Below are 18,009 nucleotides of genomic sequence, written 5' to 3'. Positions count from 1 at the left end.
TCTCTCTCTCTCTCTCTCTCTCTCTCTCTCTCTCTTTTATTTGGATTCCGTTATGTCTTGTAAATGTTTATTGTCTGTATTTTCGTACGCATATTTACTCTGTGTGATTTGTAGTTTGATGTATTACTAGTTGAATTATTAAAAACCCATATATAAAATGATTGGCTGGGACTCCACCCCACTCACATTACAAGTCACTGAAATGTTTTGGTCTTTAGCTACAAGCTTTAAATTTAGAAACTAAATTTATCATAAGGATAGGATAATATTTTCATGGCCAGAGAATACTTTTCCTTGAATTATAAGGCGTGATAACTTTATTGAAAATTGATAGGTCTACAGTGGTTTGCTGGACATACCACGGTTTGATTTGCAGTAATTTACAGTAAGAGATATCACAATAATTGATATGAAGAATGTAATATTGACATATTAATGAGTAAGTTACAGTGCCCTGTGATTAGTTATTAGTATAGGCAATTGAGCTATTTTTCATAATCAATAAATTTAAATGTAACTGTCACCTGAGAGCTATATTAATCATATTCCTGATTAATTATTCAAATTCCCTATATATCATTTGAGTTAATTACTACGTAAAACTCATTGTTGTTACACTGTTCTCCCTATGACAGAATACCTAAGTGTGGTGTTGATCTGCAGAGCTTTACTAAGCATCTTTGCTCCTGTGTCATCGAGCCCATTCCCACTCAAATCCACCTTCTTCAGGCAGGCGTTGCTGCCGAGGGCATTCACAAGCACCGTGCCCCTCGAACGCAGCCTGGAGTCAGCCAGAGACAAGCTCTGCAGGGTCTGTCAGGAAAGAGGAGCAGCGAGAGAGAGAGTGAGAGAGAGAGAGAGAGAGAGAGAGATGTGTGTGTGTGAGTTTGCAATGTCTGTGATCTGTAAAAACAGTGCTTAATAATTCATCAAGCAAGGCAATATCTGCTGTGAGAGGACTATGTGCCCTGAAGGAGAGAGATTAGAAAGAAAGGAGAGAGAGTGAAGGAAGGACAGACAAATGAATCACTGAAATACACTCTGATTTTGTACTCTCTCTCTCTGTGTGTGAGTGAGTGTGAATTCAGAACGTGTGTAAAGTGCGTACAGGAGACAAAGTGTTATGTCCATGTGTATGTGTGTTTATGCACTTGAGAAACACTCACACACTCTTCCTCCTGCACAAGATGCACTAGTTTCTGCAGAACCTCATCCAGAACCCTGCAAGCACAGGAAATAACAGGACTTTCACACACTCAGACACACACCTACTGCATAAACGCCATCAACTCCAAGATTAATGAGACTTCACACACCTCTCCCCAGTCCCTTCTCTGCCTCCCTGAGAGCCTCCTACATTCAGTTTGTGACTGCAGACGGTTTCACAGATTTTTCCAACCGGCTTACCTCAACTCTTACCTCAACTGCCTGTCTCAGAGTGGATATCTGTTAATCTGTGTACTCTACAGAAGCTCTATCTACTCTATGCTGTTGATTATCACAGAACATTATTTCTAATAATATTAATAAAAACTGATCAAATGAAAAATTATTTTGAGGTGTAGGAACATGACCTAACAGCCATAATGTACTGATTACATAATGTAGTGTTTATTTGGTGGTAGAGCATTGCTTTAGCAGCGCAAAAGGTAGTGGGTTCAATTCCCAGGAAACACACATAGTGATAAAAAAATGAAAAATAAATTGTATAGCCTGAATGCACTGTAAGTGTCTGCCAAATGGATAAATGTAAATGTTTACATGAATTAAACTCCATCCACAGGAATGACATCATTAGCATATAATCAGAATAGAGCGAAACAGTGACAGCCCTTTTTCAGCCGTTTTAATTCTGGAAATATTTTTATAGAAAATTTGTTTTCAATAAAGACCTATGAATCAAACAAACCAGCCTCAAGACAATTCCAACATTCCAAACTTTGTTTTGAAGCAAAGAAATGTTTGAAAATCAAAAAAATGTCAGTCAACTTAAAAAAAATAACAATTCCACAGATAACACCATGAATCACTGCAAAATGTTTTACAGTCATTTGTTAGTATAAAAGAAATTAATTTGGCATATTTTGAATGAATTATATTAAATTCTTAGTATTAATGTTTTCATTGTAAATTATCAATGTTGCTTCTTAACAGTTTTGTGGAAAAGGTAAAAAATAGTTTGTAACTCATTTCTTTACTGTCACTTTTGATTAATTTAATGCATCTTTGCTATTTCTTAAACTGACCATTGAACTTTTGAATAGTAGTGTACATACATATTAATGTGTGTAAATAAATATTAATATATATGTGTGTGTGTGTATATATACAGTATATGTGTGTGTGTGTGTGTGTCAAAGTGTCATATTGTCAAAAATCTATTTCCACCATCCTAGAAAGCTTGTCCCTTTTCAAATTGACAATTTAGACCATTTAGACAGCTCAAATAATACTTTTACTGTAAAAGTCATGTAAGTGCTTTGACTAAGAGTTTCACATTACCCGTTTGCCTGCCAGGCTTCCATTGTAAGTGCACAACCGTAAACACATTTCTAGTTTTTTTGGTAATTCACGGCATGCCACAGATGCTGCCGACAGAGAATAAAGATGTATCGAACCTTTAAGCAAGGCACTTATCTTCAAACTGCTTCAGGCAGCCTGGCCCCGCAGTCTAAATGCTTGTTTGTAAGTCACTTTGGATACACGCTTCTGCCAAACAAATAAATGTATACATATATCACTGTCTGCTCTGTGATGTTTGTCTCTCTCAGTCTGGGAACAAGTACCTGCCCTTGATATTAAAGTTCTTGCCCAGCAGCAGGTGTTTGAGGGACGGGTGTCTGGAGAAGGCAGGAATGACACAGAAGAGATCAGCATCCAGCCCTGAAATGAACACAGAAAGGTACAGGCAGAGTCAATAGCGACTGAAGCAAATGCAACTGAGGGGAAAGAGACTTGCTGAAGGTCGATGGGAGCAGACAAAAGCTTCCTTTCATTTATTCAGTCAGATGTCTCACCGTTGTCTGAGATGTCCAGTGTGCTGATGCAGGAGACTCTGGGGAACAGGTCCTGTATTATCCCTGCTCCAGCAGACCTGAGCTGAGAGGCAGACGAACGGAGAGAATGAAAAAGAGATAGGGAAAGACGGGCACACGGGGTAGATAGAGAGAGTGAACACTCAAAGCCTCTAACATGTTTAATTTATACTAGCATGCACTCGTATTCTTTCAATAGCTCCACTGAATGAGCATGTTGGTAGAAGCACCAAGGTTATAGGTTTGATTCAGAGGGAATTGACAAAATAGACTTTAGTACATGGTTGTTTCTGCCAAATAAATACATTTTATGAATTTTCATATTTAAACTATGGATGCTTGTTTCTGCCAAGGGATAGAAAAACCTAAAAAAAAAGATAATTGCAACTTTTTACAGTATCTACAATTACACAGTTCTGACTATTATCTCACAATTCTGACTTTTCCCCCTCGCAAATCAGAATTGTGAGATATAGACCCAGAATTGCGAGGTGTTAACTTTAATACTTTCCATACTCTCCATTTAATATAGTATTTACTTTTTTGCTTTGCACATTTATCACTTTTTACAGTGCATACTGGACAAAGCTGCACTTTTGGACTAGGATTTAGGGTTTATTATTCCTTACTTTTACTAAATAATAGTGCAGCCAAAACTTTATAACAGTTATATCAAGAAAACTATATCACTGGAAATGTTACAAAAAAGCTCCTAAACAGTTACATCGTTAATTTGAAGGAAAAAACTATGTGGGGCAAGTTGTCACCATTTACCATTTACATTTTATGCATTTTGCAGCTGCTTTTATCCAAAGCTACTTGCACTGCATTGAAGATCTTTTTTTATTATTATTAAAATGTTTATTAGGCTAAATAAAAAACACTTTATGAAACAGCAAACGTAAAAAATAACACCCCCAAAGAGTATACCATTATAAATTATAATTAATAAATAATATAAAATATAAATCCCTGATCTGAAACCAATATACTAAATATACTGATATAGAGACTAAGCATTTATGGAAAAAACCTAGTTGCTAAGATACTGTACTGCATAGTCTGACAACTAGCCCCGGTCTTCTCTATACAAAGCTCTACACTTAATTATTTTCAAATCCACAGTCCAGAGATTGGAAAGCAGCTGTTAAAATAGTTAATTATATGATCCCACCGAGAACGAATAAAATGATTTTGTGAGGTCAAAATAAAGCAATGGAGACCCCACAGAGATAAACACACATTGCACTCTCAAAAGGAAACCTTGAAAGGTTTTCTGTCTGGCTAAATCTGTAGCCAAGTTATCTGTACACACAGAAGAGTGACCACAGACTGGAGGATTGAGGCTAGAGCCAACAGAGAGAAAGAGCTCAAGCCAGATTTAGGTACACAATGGGGGGATGGAGTACCTCGCAGCCGCTGATGTCCAGGTGTAGGTCAGTGATGTGAGGATTGGATGAAAGCCCAAGGAACAGAGCCCTGTGGAAGTGACAGTGAACAAACACAGGGACGTCGTCATTACTGACAGCATTACATGCCTCATTGAAGAGACTAAGCATTCTATTATGTGCTTCCATGGTTGATCTCTATACTAAATCAAATCAGAAAAGGTCTATATGGACATCGTCAAAGCTCTACGCAGGTCTTAAAGGATTAAGAGGAAAAGAGCTTAGAGATTAGCTCGACTCCTCTGGTGTGGGCCGGTGCTGTTGACAGAAGAGTGCTAAAATCAGGTGTTTAGCTGGGTGTGACGGCCTCAAATGATAATAATAAAAATGGCCTGTTTAACTAAGCATGTTTTCCAAAATTGATCACTAAAACATGACACTTTTTGGGGGAATGCGGTTGATTCTGTTCAACAAGCCCTTCAAATCTTAAAAACATAAAAAACCTGTGTATTTTTTAAAACTGCAGTGATAACTAATGATTTCTGTGCTTAAAGAGAGAGGCAAGGGAAATTTTATTTATAGAACACAACTGTACGGCAACTGTAGTTGATCCAAAGTGCTTTACTATAAAAATAAATCAGAATTTTAAAAGAGAAAAAGAGGTTTGACAGAATTTTCATTTTTGGGTAAACTACAGTATTGCACATACAGCACCTGAATTGTAGAGATAATTAATTGATTCAAGTTCAGTAGAGAACAGTGTGTTTTACCAAATCCTGGCTTAACATGCCCTGGGTTATCATGTCATCTAGCTGAAAACAGCTTAAACCAGTCTAATGTGGTTAGCTTCACTCCTACAATGTGAAAAGCTGGTTTGTTGGATTTAGAGAGGTTTTGATCACTTGTGAATTGATCAGATTAAGAGACCACGTGGCTAACCAGCTAAACACAAACTAGGTCGTGCTGGGAGACCAACAAAGCCAGATTAAACTAGCTAAGCCAGGGTTAAGTGCAGCACAAAAAGCCAAAACGGCGACTGGGCTCACCTCAGCACGTCGGGAGGCATCTTCATAGACGCCAGACTGATGTGAGTGAGGCTGAATGCTGAACTGAAGAACTGACGGAAGGAGGGAAGTGTCTCTCTCACTTTCCTAAAAGCGTGACAGACAAGAAGGGGAGACTTTTATCTGTAACATTTCATACTACACTTCACAAAGCCCTGAGCAATATGCCAGAACAATGGCTCAAAAGGATACCCTCTGGCTTATTAGAAAATAAGTAGTTTGTATCTCTATTACGTGTTAAACATTTTAAAAACGGTCAACAAGTTATCACAGGACCAATTATTCGAGTGGGACAGAATTAGATGGGTAAAATGATAAAAAGAGAGAGAGAGAGAGAGAGAGACAGTGAGTGAGAAACACTAGGAGGCTAAAAACATGACAGTTCACGATAACATTTTTGCATTTGACAGTGACATTATCATTTACGAGAGAGAGAGAGAGAGAGAGAGAGAGAGAGAGGGAAGAATGTGTGATGTAAATGTGTTAACAAGAGCAGAGAGTGTTAAGGGAACATTCCTCATTTAATATTCATGAGCTCTCTGTCTTATCGGCTCAAACAGAATTACATTGCTGTCCTCACATGGCACTGGCGTAACCAGATTTTCTCACACACACATGCCCACACACCTCACACTGAGGTGCCCATGTGTGCGGTGGTTCTGTGTTTGGGTGTGCATGTTTCTGAGCACTTACGATCACAAATGTGGGAGTTTAGGTGGGAGTTTTTGGAAAGGATTAAATTAGCGCTAGGAAAAAGAGGGCATGCTAACATACTACTCTATAATATTCCTGCAGTACATGCTATGTATACTGAGCACAATCACGCCGGTGTGACTGCATTTCTCAGTTGGTGATTTAAAGATTTTTCATGATTTGGGCGCACTCTGTGCATGCTGATGAATAGTTTTTCCATTATAATAGTTTTCCATTAGAATCAGTTTAAGAAAATTAAAAGAAAGTCTCCATAGAGTAACGTGAGGTAAACGGCATAAAACAAAAGGCTTTTCTAAATTAAAACACAAAAGAAAATTGGCTGTCGTGACCTTGCTTGCATACTTTTTCAAAAAAAAAAAACTAAATGTTCACCTTATTTGGTTTAAAAAGCCTAAAGTAAAAGAAGTCATTGGAAAACCAAATCCAAAGGCACCATTTCCTAAATAATGATAATGATAAAAAAAAGGGCAATGTTGATCTCTTCTTGACTCAACATTTATCCCTCTGCAAATTCAAACCAAATTAAGAACAAACACATTTGCAGGAGGTGCAAAGCATGAAGAAACCTTCCAATCTGAACAATAAGTTCAGCTAAAATTAGCCTCATTTTTCAGAGAGTTCCTCATAATGCCGTTAACGTGCCAAGAGGGGAGATGGAATTGCTGTTCGGGTTCAGAGGGAGTCAGACAGGAAGATGGATCATTGCATTTCTGTATTTCTCCTCAGCCTACAGCTTCTTCTCGCATGTAGGCACATGCATGTTAACTTGCAATATCATATACTTCTGTTGTAAAGCTACTAGATTATTGTTAGAATAAAAAACACTTTTTACTTAATTTATGAGCTGTTTTTCCAAAGATTCAGCTCACTTTTGGAAACAATCTTGCCACACAAACATGTTTTCTTCCGATTCTGTTATTGTGGCTGTATTACCAGCTGTGTAACCTTGCAGGTCCATCAGCTCTGTCTGATCACTCATGTCCCAGTTTAACTCATATTGTATCTCTGCAGGCACTCTTCCCTGCTGGGAAACCCATTTAAAACCAGCCTCTGATGGTAGCTGAATCCAGCTGGTACAAGCTGATCTTTTATGGTTACTAACAAGTCCAAGATGACGGCTGATCAGAAAAAGTATGAGTAGACCTGATTTGTTTTGTTGATTTGATTTGTTAGAAAGTCTAAGCTGGTTAGAGTTGTGATGACGTGCGTGGTTGAAGCAGGCAAGTTTAGCTCACCTGTCAGGTGGCCTAAAACGTGACAGTTTATCAGGCAAGAGCTGGTGGGAGGCAGTTTAGCTCACCTGTGGTAGAATGAGTTTTTGGACAGGTTCAAGTAGGAGAGATCGGCACAGCAGCCCCGCAGCAGAGCTCCAAATAACTGAGAGGAAATGGAAAGAGGACGTCAAAAAGAGAGAGGAAAAAATAGAGAGCAAGTGAAGCAAAACAATGACGAACATTAGTATAATTCTGCAATTTAGGACCATTAAATGTGACAGAAATATCAATATAAAATCAGAGACAAATTGTTGTCCCGCGTCCCGGGTGCAATTGCATAAATCATGGGCAGTAAAAAGCAGTTAGGCAATAACAAATTCAGAAGGATGAGACACACTGTCAACTCACAGAGTCTACGGTACAGTCAGTGCCTGACAGGTCCAGATGCACCAGGCAGTTCGGCTGTGCCAGGAACAGGTACAGATTCTACAATGAAGAAGAGTATTGAGGCTCTTAATAGTCATGTGTATGTGCGTATTGTGTTCGGTCCATGTACTTTTGCATCCATTCATTTTTTCCTGTTTTTTAACTCAGAAATTAAATACAGAAAATGCATTTATTATTATTATTATTATTATTATAACTGAATAAGCAGACACAAACTAATTTTCATTATTCAAATGATTTTATAAAAAATCATTAAAATTATATACAGCTTGTTTTTTAATGTATATAAATGCTAAATTTAAGTTCTAGCGTTTTAAGTGTCTCTCTCTCTATATATATATATATATATGTGTGTGTGCTAAAAGAGTCCTCTAGCGCTACCGATGTGGCTACCGGTAACCCATTGCTTTATGAAAAACCTCTGGCATCAATGTATGATATAGTCATTACAAATTTAATTATTTTCATTTAATCGGCTGTTTGTATCCAGGCATGGTTCTGTGGGGTGCTGGAGGGGCTAAGCACCCTCAAATGAAAGCAAGATGACCCCCAGTTGAGGCTGCAAAAAAAATAGGATACTGGTGAAACACTCCAGTGCAGTTTTGAGTTTTTGTACTTTTTGTAGCATTGATCTGTGTAGCCAATCATAGACATAACTGATGATTTCTTGAACGCAGTGGCCAATCAGAGGTGTCTTAATTCAGAATCCACTCACCACTCAAAGCGCTGCAGTTTTATTCAGTGCTGAATGATACAAGCTTGCAAATACTCTCATTATAACAACCGATGTGTTGACATGATGTGTTGACATGATGTAAATAAGACAATAATTGTGCAGTGCACATTGACTATAATGGAAATTTGTGAGATAGTGTTAAAACCGAATACATGAGATTGCATGCTTTTTTGGCTGTAGTCCATTTAGAATCTGAATACGTTTTGCCCCTGAATACATATTTTTGCCCCGTTTTCAGGGGACGGGGCAAAAATATGTCAAAATAGATGTGTATTAAGGCTTGGTAATTTAAGAAGCACCCTCAGTGATTTGATTCTGGAATGGTGCCTGCATGTATCTTTATCTGTATTTTTATATATTTGCTCTAAAACAGACCATTTCTGAACAACATATATGTATATTAAAGTGTGTAGTGCTCCAATGCGATGTATGTGTTTTTAGTGACCCTGCATGTTCCTCTTGGATCCCGTGGCCCACAAAATTATGACGAAATTAAACTCCAATACCCAGATTTGACATTAAAGGCTACTTGTTGAAAGCAATGAATTACCTATCACTTTTAGTATAGTTACCACATTTCTCTCGGACAGTGCATTTCTATTCCCCCTTCATGAATTTGGGACAGGATTCTGCAGTCTGTTTTCAAAAATCATACTTTAAAAGCCATTTAGTGTGTTTATAACGTTTATAATTCATTTATAGCATTAACAAGATGACCCGCTGAAATCATGTTGGAAGCGATGACTGATGAATGTATTCGTAGTCCAGTGCCTGTATATAATTATTGATTGATATAATATAATTAGTGTTGACCAAGTTCAGAGGCTGTCATATGTGGATCAAATTACTGTATTGTGTATTTTCATCAGTTCCAATATGAAAAAAAAACTTACATATTGATTCAATGGATTTATTGGATTTTGAGGGGAAAAAGTATCATGGATTTACTGCATTTTGAAAAAAAAAAAAAGTTTTTTTTAGAATATATAGAATATATAGAAAATATATATTTTATCAATTCATTTATAATTATATATAAATATCTATATTTAATGCTGCTGTTCAACCGTTTTTCACATATATAAGTTATAAATTATAACATTTTCAATTGTTTTTTTGTTTGTTTTTTTGTCTTTTTAGAGGTTCTTTACATGTTCAAATGTTGTTTAACGCTAATAGCTTCATTTAAATTCACAATGGCCCCAATGCACCTAAATTTTTAGTATTTGTTATGTACATTTAACCAGTTTAATTTATGAGTTGTTTGTAACTAGGCTAGATACCATTAAACTTAAACGCATTGCTTGTCAATACTGCGCAAACAGTTCCACCACAACTTTAAAGGAACACTCCACTATTTTTGAAAAAAAGCTCACTTTCCAACTTCAGTTGAGTTATACTGCTTTTGAATCCATTCAGCTGATCTCTGGGTCTGGTGGTAGCACTTTTAGCTTAGCTTAGCACAGATCATTGATTCTTATTAGACCGTTAGCATCTTGCTCAAAATTGAACAAAGAGTTTTGATATCTCTCATATTTAAAACTTGACTCTTCTGTAGTTTGTGTACTAAGACTGACGGAAAATGAAAAGTTAACGATTTTCTAGGCTGATATGGCTAGGAACTATACTCTCATTTGGGTGTAATAATCAAGGAACTTTGCTGCCGTACCATGGGTGCAGCAGGTGCAGTGATATTGCGCAGCGCCTGAAATTAGTCCCTAGCTAGTTTGTTTAGTAGCAGCACTAGCAGAGTTGCTGGGGACTATTTCCAGGCGCTGCGTAATATCACTGCACCTGCTGCACCCATGGTACGGCAGCAAAGTTCCTTGATTATTACGCCGGACAGCTAAAAGTGCTACTACCAGACCCAGTGATTGGCTGAATGGATTCAAAAACGGTAAAACTCAACTGTTTAACTCTAGAGGAGTTGGAAATTGTGCCTATTTTCAAAAATAGTGGAGTGTTCCTTTAACTACAGTATTAGCTTAATTAAAGAATACTAGAAGCAAAAGTGAGATAAACGCAAGTTCTAACCGTTGCATCCTCTCCAGACAGAATCCCTGGGTTCTTACTCAGGTCCAGATGAAGAAGAGAGTTGGAGTAGTCATCACTGGAGCACAGGGCCTGAGAAAGAGACGTGACACCTGGGAAGAAAGATAAAGAAAGGCTGAATCACACAGGGAATTTAAAGTCCACTAGAGAAAAATGCTTCTATTTAGCATATTTTAAATAATACACTTTTTTCATTACAAATTAAATCTCCTGCATAGTAACTTGAGAGAAATTAAAAAAAAAAAAGAAAAATAAATCATGTTCTCTAGAAAAATTTGAGAATGGAAAAATAAGCATGTTGAGCTTTAATGAAAGCAAAAATAAGTACAAAGAAGTACAAACCAATGAAAAAAATGTACATATCTGGGCAGTGACTTTGTTATATTTTCAATGTGGTCTCATACTTTTGGAGTCCACTGTTTACAACCTCTAAACACACAATGCACTGTAAGCAGAGTGGAATTTCATTTTGTTTCTATTAAATACAGGAAGAAAATGCAAGTGAATGCATTTTGTAGCATGAGACAAAAAGATAACTCAACTTACTCTGTTAGGTGGCAGCTTGCCAGTGAACTCAACCAGTATGCTTTCTCACCAGGGAGTAACAAAAACATCCCATTGCACTCTCTAAAAGGAGGAATTTATTCATCAAGAAAACACTGTAACCTTTCATGATCCAGTCGACTTCGGTTTTGCTTTTATGGTAGCTGTAGTTCATTTTTTTGATGTGTAAATTCAGTTTTTACAGCTGATAGGATGCTGATTTTTCTTCAAAGTTTGCTATAAATCCCAACCGGATGTGGCAGCCAAAATGAAACATCTCAATTTGAAATGAGTTGTATTCTCTGATGGCACAAGTTCATCTAAGTACTGTATTCAAAGTTAAAACTTCTGCAATGAAGTTGTCACAAATCATTTTAAAAGTAAAGATTAATAATGGGAGTAAAAATGGGAGCTATTTTGAGTGGATGTTGATTCATGGCTCGTGTAAGAAGGCTATCCTTCTATCTACTCGGTTTACAACTGTATTGATTGAAAGAGAAAACCAGAGATTTCGCTAAGCCTGGAACCAGCCAAGGATGCTGGTAATTGAGTCTGGGCTTTCCCAGAGAAGACTGGCTCTTTGGTCATGACTCTGAAGCTCTAGTGTCAGATGCAACTAATCTATCGATAATCTCACTGATTTAAGAGAGAACAGGAAGCTGATTCTAGATCAGTGGAGTGAGAATGGTTATTTTACAGCCTGAAATACTACACAGAGATCGTGTAACAGTGTAAGCTAGATAGATCTGCTATTGTAAAAAAAGTGTATATTTAATTTTATTTTAAGTTTAAGTATTTTATGTTATTCTAAGCACACAAAAAACTATCTTTGAGATATAGAGTGCTCAAAAAATATAATAATATTAATAAATATAAAAATACAGAGCTATATATCTGTGTATACATATATTTGCATTGTTTAATTGTGCCTACAAATATTTATTATTATTATTTATTAATTATAAAAATCCAGTATTTGACATTTTTATATTTATAGAAAGTTAGTGTAGTTTTGGCATCTACCTGCAAGGGCTAATTGTAAATATGATCTCACATGAACTTCTATTTAACACTTGTTCAGACGTCTAGTGAATGGTAACTGTGGGATAGTTCTTATAGACTTGACCAGCAGAGGGCACTAAACCTCCAGGGACACATAGCTTCTGCACACACCCTTTGAAGAGAGCGAGGTCTTGGAGAGGTTAAGCAGGCGCAAGCCTTTACTGAGCCGACACACCTGCTGGATAAGGTTAGACACCCCTGTAAGGAAATACACATTCATGAACACATTAGATCAGTCATAGACTAAATTAAATAGAATGCACCTTCAGGCAAACACTGACATTGTTGTAGTCACTTTCACAAATGCACGCTTGTGATGTGACAAGCAATGATGTGTCAGACACGATGGCAGTCGGAAACTCTGACACTGATGCATATAGAGGGCATACCAGTTTTGAGGAAGCTGCTTTACCATCACAAGCTACTGATAAAAAAGGAGATAATAATACTAAAGCTAGGCTATTTAAAAGGAGAAGTATACATTTATAAATAAAATACATGACCAACACACTCACAGACAAGCAAGCACACACACACACATTAATTGATTGTTAAACCATTTATAATGTTGATTTAATAAATGCTGTTCTTGAGAACTATGGGATATAATACAGCCGAATACCCGGTGAAGTTCACTTCAAATGGCACTACTGGTCCTGTTTTCATGCTATTTATAGATGTAAAAATAAATGGTAGCATTACTAATACTTGCCCACCTAAACACTATAAATTACATACAAAATGACATTGAAAAAAATGCACGCACACACACACACACAAATCTAAAAGAACCCACTTTCAAATCAGCAACAGATGCAACAAAATAAGTCAGCAAAGCAGAGAAAAGTGAGGGGAAAAAAACACCCACTCAGAGACAGAAATAGAAGATGCACATGCTTATACAGAAAGTGTAAAAACAGACAAAGGCAGGGAAATAGACAGAGAGGAGGCGAAGAGAGAGCTATAGTAGAAAAAGAGAGACTTTGATGCATGTACCTTGGTTGTCCAGTGTATTGTGGGCCAAGTTAATGGAGTGTATGACTGATGCTGGGTTTTCTGACAGGGCAGTGGCCATTTTCTGTGGGAAATCTCTAAATGACAGAAAGAAAGTGAGTAGAAACGGAAGAGCAATACAAGGCACTGCACCTTGGACAGAGATGAAATATGGAGGCAAAGAGGTAGCAGGGGAATAAGACTGGGAACGGCATAAAGGGAAAAATGACAGTGACAGAACAAGAAACGAACTTTTCGATGAAAAGAAAGCGAGTAAAGTGGTAAGAGTGATGAATAACAGAAAGGGAGCACTAAAGAGATTTATTACTCACGCTTTAAGGCCCACGTTTTCTAGCGTGAGCTCCTCCAGACTGCTGGATTTACTGACAGTGTGCACAATCTGTTCTACGACCTCTGAACTCTGCGTGTGAGAAAGAAAGGGTGAGAAAAAAAGAGGAAAGCACTAGAATTCAACGTCGACCATAATGACTGTAATCTCATGCATATTGACACGGATTTCAGGCAGGAAGATCTATTTTTATATACACTACCGGTCAAAGGTATGGAATGGGCTGATTTGATTAAAAATACAGTAAAAACAGTACTATTGTGAAATATTAATACAATTTATAATAACTGTTTACTATTTAATATATTTAAAAATGTAATTTATTCCTGTGATAGCAGCCGAGACTTCAGTTTTCAGTGTCACATGATCCTTCAGAAATCATTCTAATAAGCTAATTGTTATCACTTATTATAAATGCTCAATTATTAAGAATGGTTCTTAATATTATCAATGTTGAAAAACATGTTTTTTGCTGTTCGATATTTTTGTGTAAAATGTCATACATTTTGTTCAGGGTTCTTTAATGAATAGAGTTGAAAAGAAAGGCATTTATTTGAAATAAATTATACATTTTGATCAATTTAATGCATCCCTGCTGAATAAAAACATGAATTTATTATTTTTAAAATCTCCCTTTAAAATCACCCCAAGCTACAAATGCTGTAAAAACATTGATAATAATAAGAAATGAATTCTTGAGAAAGAATATGATGGCATTACTATCAAATTCGTTTCCAAAGCAGCATGTAGATATAACCCTGTTAATACCACAGTACTTTTTTGTAAGTGAAACAAACAAAAACACAGTGGAGGTCGAGAAGGTCATAAAATTATATTTACAATGCGAAAGTCTTTGCAATAAAGTTTGGTGAACCATGAGTTATACGCCATGGCCGCCACGATCACTGCAAGGGTCCCTGTGACAAAAAGAGAAACAGAAGGAAAAAATCTAAACAAATTGTTTCAGTGAAGTGCTGCAACAACCAGAAGCGTTCTCACTTTTCTCATGCAAGCCCTCATAAGATTGCAAGCTCTCCTCAAGACTAAAATAGAGATGTTATTATTCAAGAAAAATGATAGATTCGGCAATAAATGCTCCCTGAGAGAAAAGCCAGGAGAGGAAGAGACGAGGACAGTGTGGATCGATGGGAAAACTGATGCCAGGTCCGTGAATTAATGCGCAATGTGTCTATGATACAGCTTTTAAAGTTGGCCCTGAGCCTAAACCTTTTTACCTATTGCCAGAGTGGATCTTACTGCACTCAGATGGAGAACGGAGAGAAAGAAGGTGAGGGAAAGAAAATGAAAAGGGTTTCTCCTGTTGAGTAAGGCTGATGGCTGTGTTCTCATTTGCAGTTTCGTCATTCCTCTGTTTGGACGCTGTAGTGAGACTGTAGGCGGTGTGTACTCAGCTGTTCTCTCTTTCTAAATGAGAGTCTCTCTACCTCATCCACTCGTCTCTTTCCCTCTAGATGCTCTAATGGAACAAATGCTTAAAAATCAATGACATAACATCCTCAAGTCAGACGCAGCATCTAGATAGTAGTCTAAGTGTGCCCACTGGTGAAACAGTAAGAAACCAAAGAACAGCATCTGAAATGCTTTGCACTATCAAGGCTTACTTGCTGATTAAATTCTTCTTTTGCAAATACCTGATCTTGAAACTTTACCCTTCTTGCATAGAGATATGCCAGTGACCACACTTAGTTACTTGAACATCATTTTCTGATGAAAGACTGTATTCTCCCTGAAGGAAAATCCAGCTCAAGATGGCATATGGAATATGGTTGCTAGTATCTAGTCTGAGCTAGTCATTAGCTAATCCAAGATGGTCATTAGCTGGTGCAAGCTGGTAGAGTATCTTGGAACAGCAACAAACCAGCTCAGTACCAGATGGTCATGGCAGTTTAATGTGATCATGCTGGTTTTCGGTACATTTTAGATGGGGATCCAACTTATAACCTACTTGCACCAGCTAATGACCTGCTACAGTATATATAATATAATATAATATAATATAATATAATATAATATAATATAATAATATAATATAATATAATATAATATAATATAATATTTTAGTAAACAGCATTTTAATCACATCATTGATCCTCACCAGAAAAAGTGTGTTTGAGTAAAGTGTTAAATGAAGCGTATCATTTCTCAGAGTCAGAGTATAATTTTAAGTGCATTTCCTTTTTTATGTGTTTAAAGGTGGCAGGGTTGTGTATGCTTGAGTATGCAGAGTTGACGTCTGTTTCCACAGGTCATATATATACTGTTCCTGTTTCAACCGGAAGAGAGTTATGAACCAGCCATCAGACTTCAAACACAGACCAACATCAGCAGAAGGTACAGAATCTGTTCTGAAATCAGATAAGCAACCAGACACCCATTGGACGGGATGTAGAAAAGACACAGCATGACCCTAACCGGGCAGGAAGTCAGCAGGGTGCCACAGGAAAGAGGCTAAATATATTATTACTGTGCCAGTTCAGCACACATTCAAAGCAGTGGCTGACATCAGATTGCCTGTGTCAGTTATAGCATTCAAATCTCTGTCAATATGAAGCTATTAACAAAGCAAAGAGTTATCATTAGATTAATGCGTCCAAAATGAAGAAGCTTTTTAAACCACCAATCTGTGGGATGTAGTGATAGCACTGGAAATGAAGGCTAGCAATTAAAGGTTGCAGATACAGAACATGTCCAGATGAGATGTAAATCTGTGGATACCCGCTTTCCAGGTGACTGAAGTCCAGCAGGTTTAAAGTCCCTGTTGTCCTGCGAATGATAGATGGTATCCACATCCTGAAAGAACAGAATACATGTTGGAAGAATGAGATAGAGAGACTCAAAAAGAGGAAGAAAACACATTCAGAGTGGTATAAAAGCAGTGACATATATAGAATTCGGCCTCTTCTCTTGCTAAGGATAATTTTGTGGTCAGTATGAAGCTCTTACCCACTGCACTTCCTCTTTACAAGAGATGCCATTGTAATCGCACAGAGCTGCATATGTCTCAGAAAAGCCCCCTTAAATGGGAGAAGAGAAAGGGAGATTATGTGCCTAATCATAAAAATAATTACCTGTCCTACCTACTGTACACTCATACACAAAGGTTTTTCAATTAGTTAATAGCACTTAAAGCCAAGAACTCTCTTCTTTATCAAGATCTATTTTTGCTGCACACTACGGTGTTCTCGAGTTAGCTATACAATTTTTTTAATATCACCTAAGTTCTTCATTGATTTTTGGTTTCTTTAAAACACTATACACAAATACATTTATTTCTAAAAATTCAAAAATATAAAATTACTTGTGGATTTTAAAGGAATAGTTCTTCTAAAAATGATTCAATCTGACCTCAAAATGACCTCATTTCTTCTGGGGAATCTGGGGAAATTTACAACACTCACTCTGCGGTGAATGGGTGCCATCAGAATGAGAGTCCAAACAGCTGTTAAAACATCACAAACATTCAGAGGTAATCGACCCACTCCAGTCCATCAATTAACGTCTTACGAACTGAAAATCTGCATGTTTATAACAAACAAAACGTTGTTTTTAGAAAAGAATTTCAACCTCTGGCCAAAATACCAGTGCATAATCTATACCTCGTCCAATGAAAAAAATTAAACTCCTGTTGTCTTCCCATATCCACCAACATAGTTGTTTAGAAGTGTTTTGGACTGTTTATGTGGGTTTGTTTATTACAGTTAACTGATGAACTGGAGCAGTGTCAATTATGTGGGGTTTTTTCTAAGCTATTTATACTCTCATTCTGGCGGCACCCATTCAATGCAGAGGATCCATTGGTGAGAAATTGATGTAATGCTAAATTTCTCCAAATCTGCTCCAACAAAGAAACAAACTCATATACATCTTGGATGGCCTGAGGGTGAGTAAATTGTTAGCAAATTATAATTTTTGGGTGAACTATTCCTTTAAAACTCTTGTTTCAATAACAATTTACAAAAGTAGTTCTCAACACTAATTCTGGGGCCCCACTGCTCTGAAATTTTTTTGGATGTCTTCCTTATTTAACACACCTGATTGAGATCCTCAGGTTGTTCGGAGAGAGCTAGATGTTTTTGATTGGATTATTTTTTGACTGGATAACACACATGGACCACAGTCAATATAACACCTGTTTTACTAATATCTGCCAGGAAGCAGGGATATTTAAGTGCTGTCTTCCAAAAACAAAAAGATATTTAAAGTGTTCTCCTGTGACATCAAGACTGTGTAACAAGACTGTTTTGTTACTACTCATCTTTAAGCATATAAAACAAATCAAACTGTGCATTAGCACACTGCATCTCTCCCTGTGACCATATGAAGGGCACCGACTAATTTGCATAATCTTTCTTATACTCACTATCACTGGTTGCTTTTATCATTTTTTACTT

General features: G+C 37.0%; 1 protein-coding gene across 1 annotated transcript; it reads right to left on the bottom strand.

The window, feature by feature from the left end:
• Positions 1–640: 640 nt before the first annotated feature.
• LOC113076272 (capping protein, Arp2/3 and myosin-I linker protein 3-like) lies at positions 641–15,498 on the bottom strand (the record flags this gene model as incomplete). Its single annotated transcript, XM_026248932.1, has 15 exons — positions 15,488–15,498; positions 14,597–14,640; positions 14,438–14,514; positions 13,581–13,669; positions 13,252–13,346; positions 12,367–12,453; positions 10,633–10,742; positions 7,824–7,901; positions 7,502–7,578; positions 5,470–5,574; positions 4,445–4,514; positions 3,018–3,099; positions 2,787–2,883; positions 1,167–1,221; positions 641–813 (listed from the first exon to the last, which is right to left on the bottom strand). Coding segments are annotated over exons 1-15 (1,250 nt in total), but the record flags the coding sequence as incomplete, so codon positions are not given.
• Between the last annotated feature and the right edge of the window lie 2,511 nt (positions 15,499–18,009).

The sequence above is a fragment of the Carassius auratus genome, unplaced genomic scaffold (assembly GCF_003368295.1).
Source record: "Carassius auratus strain Wakin unplaced genomic scaffold, ASM336829v1 scaf_tig00019540, whole genome shotgun sequence".
NCBI classification, from domain to species: domain Eukaryota; kingdom Metazoa; phylum Chordata; class Actinopteri; order Cypriniformes; family Cyprinidae; genus Carassius; species Carassius auratus.
Note: the sequence above shows the minus strand (reverse complement) of the source record. Positions and strands in the feature narration are given on the sequence as shown.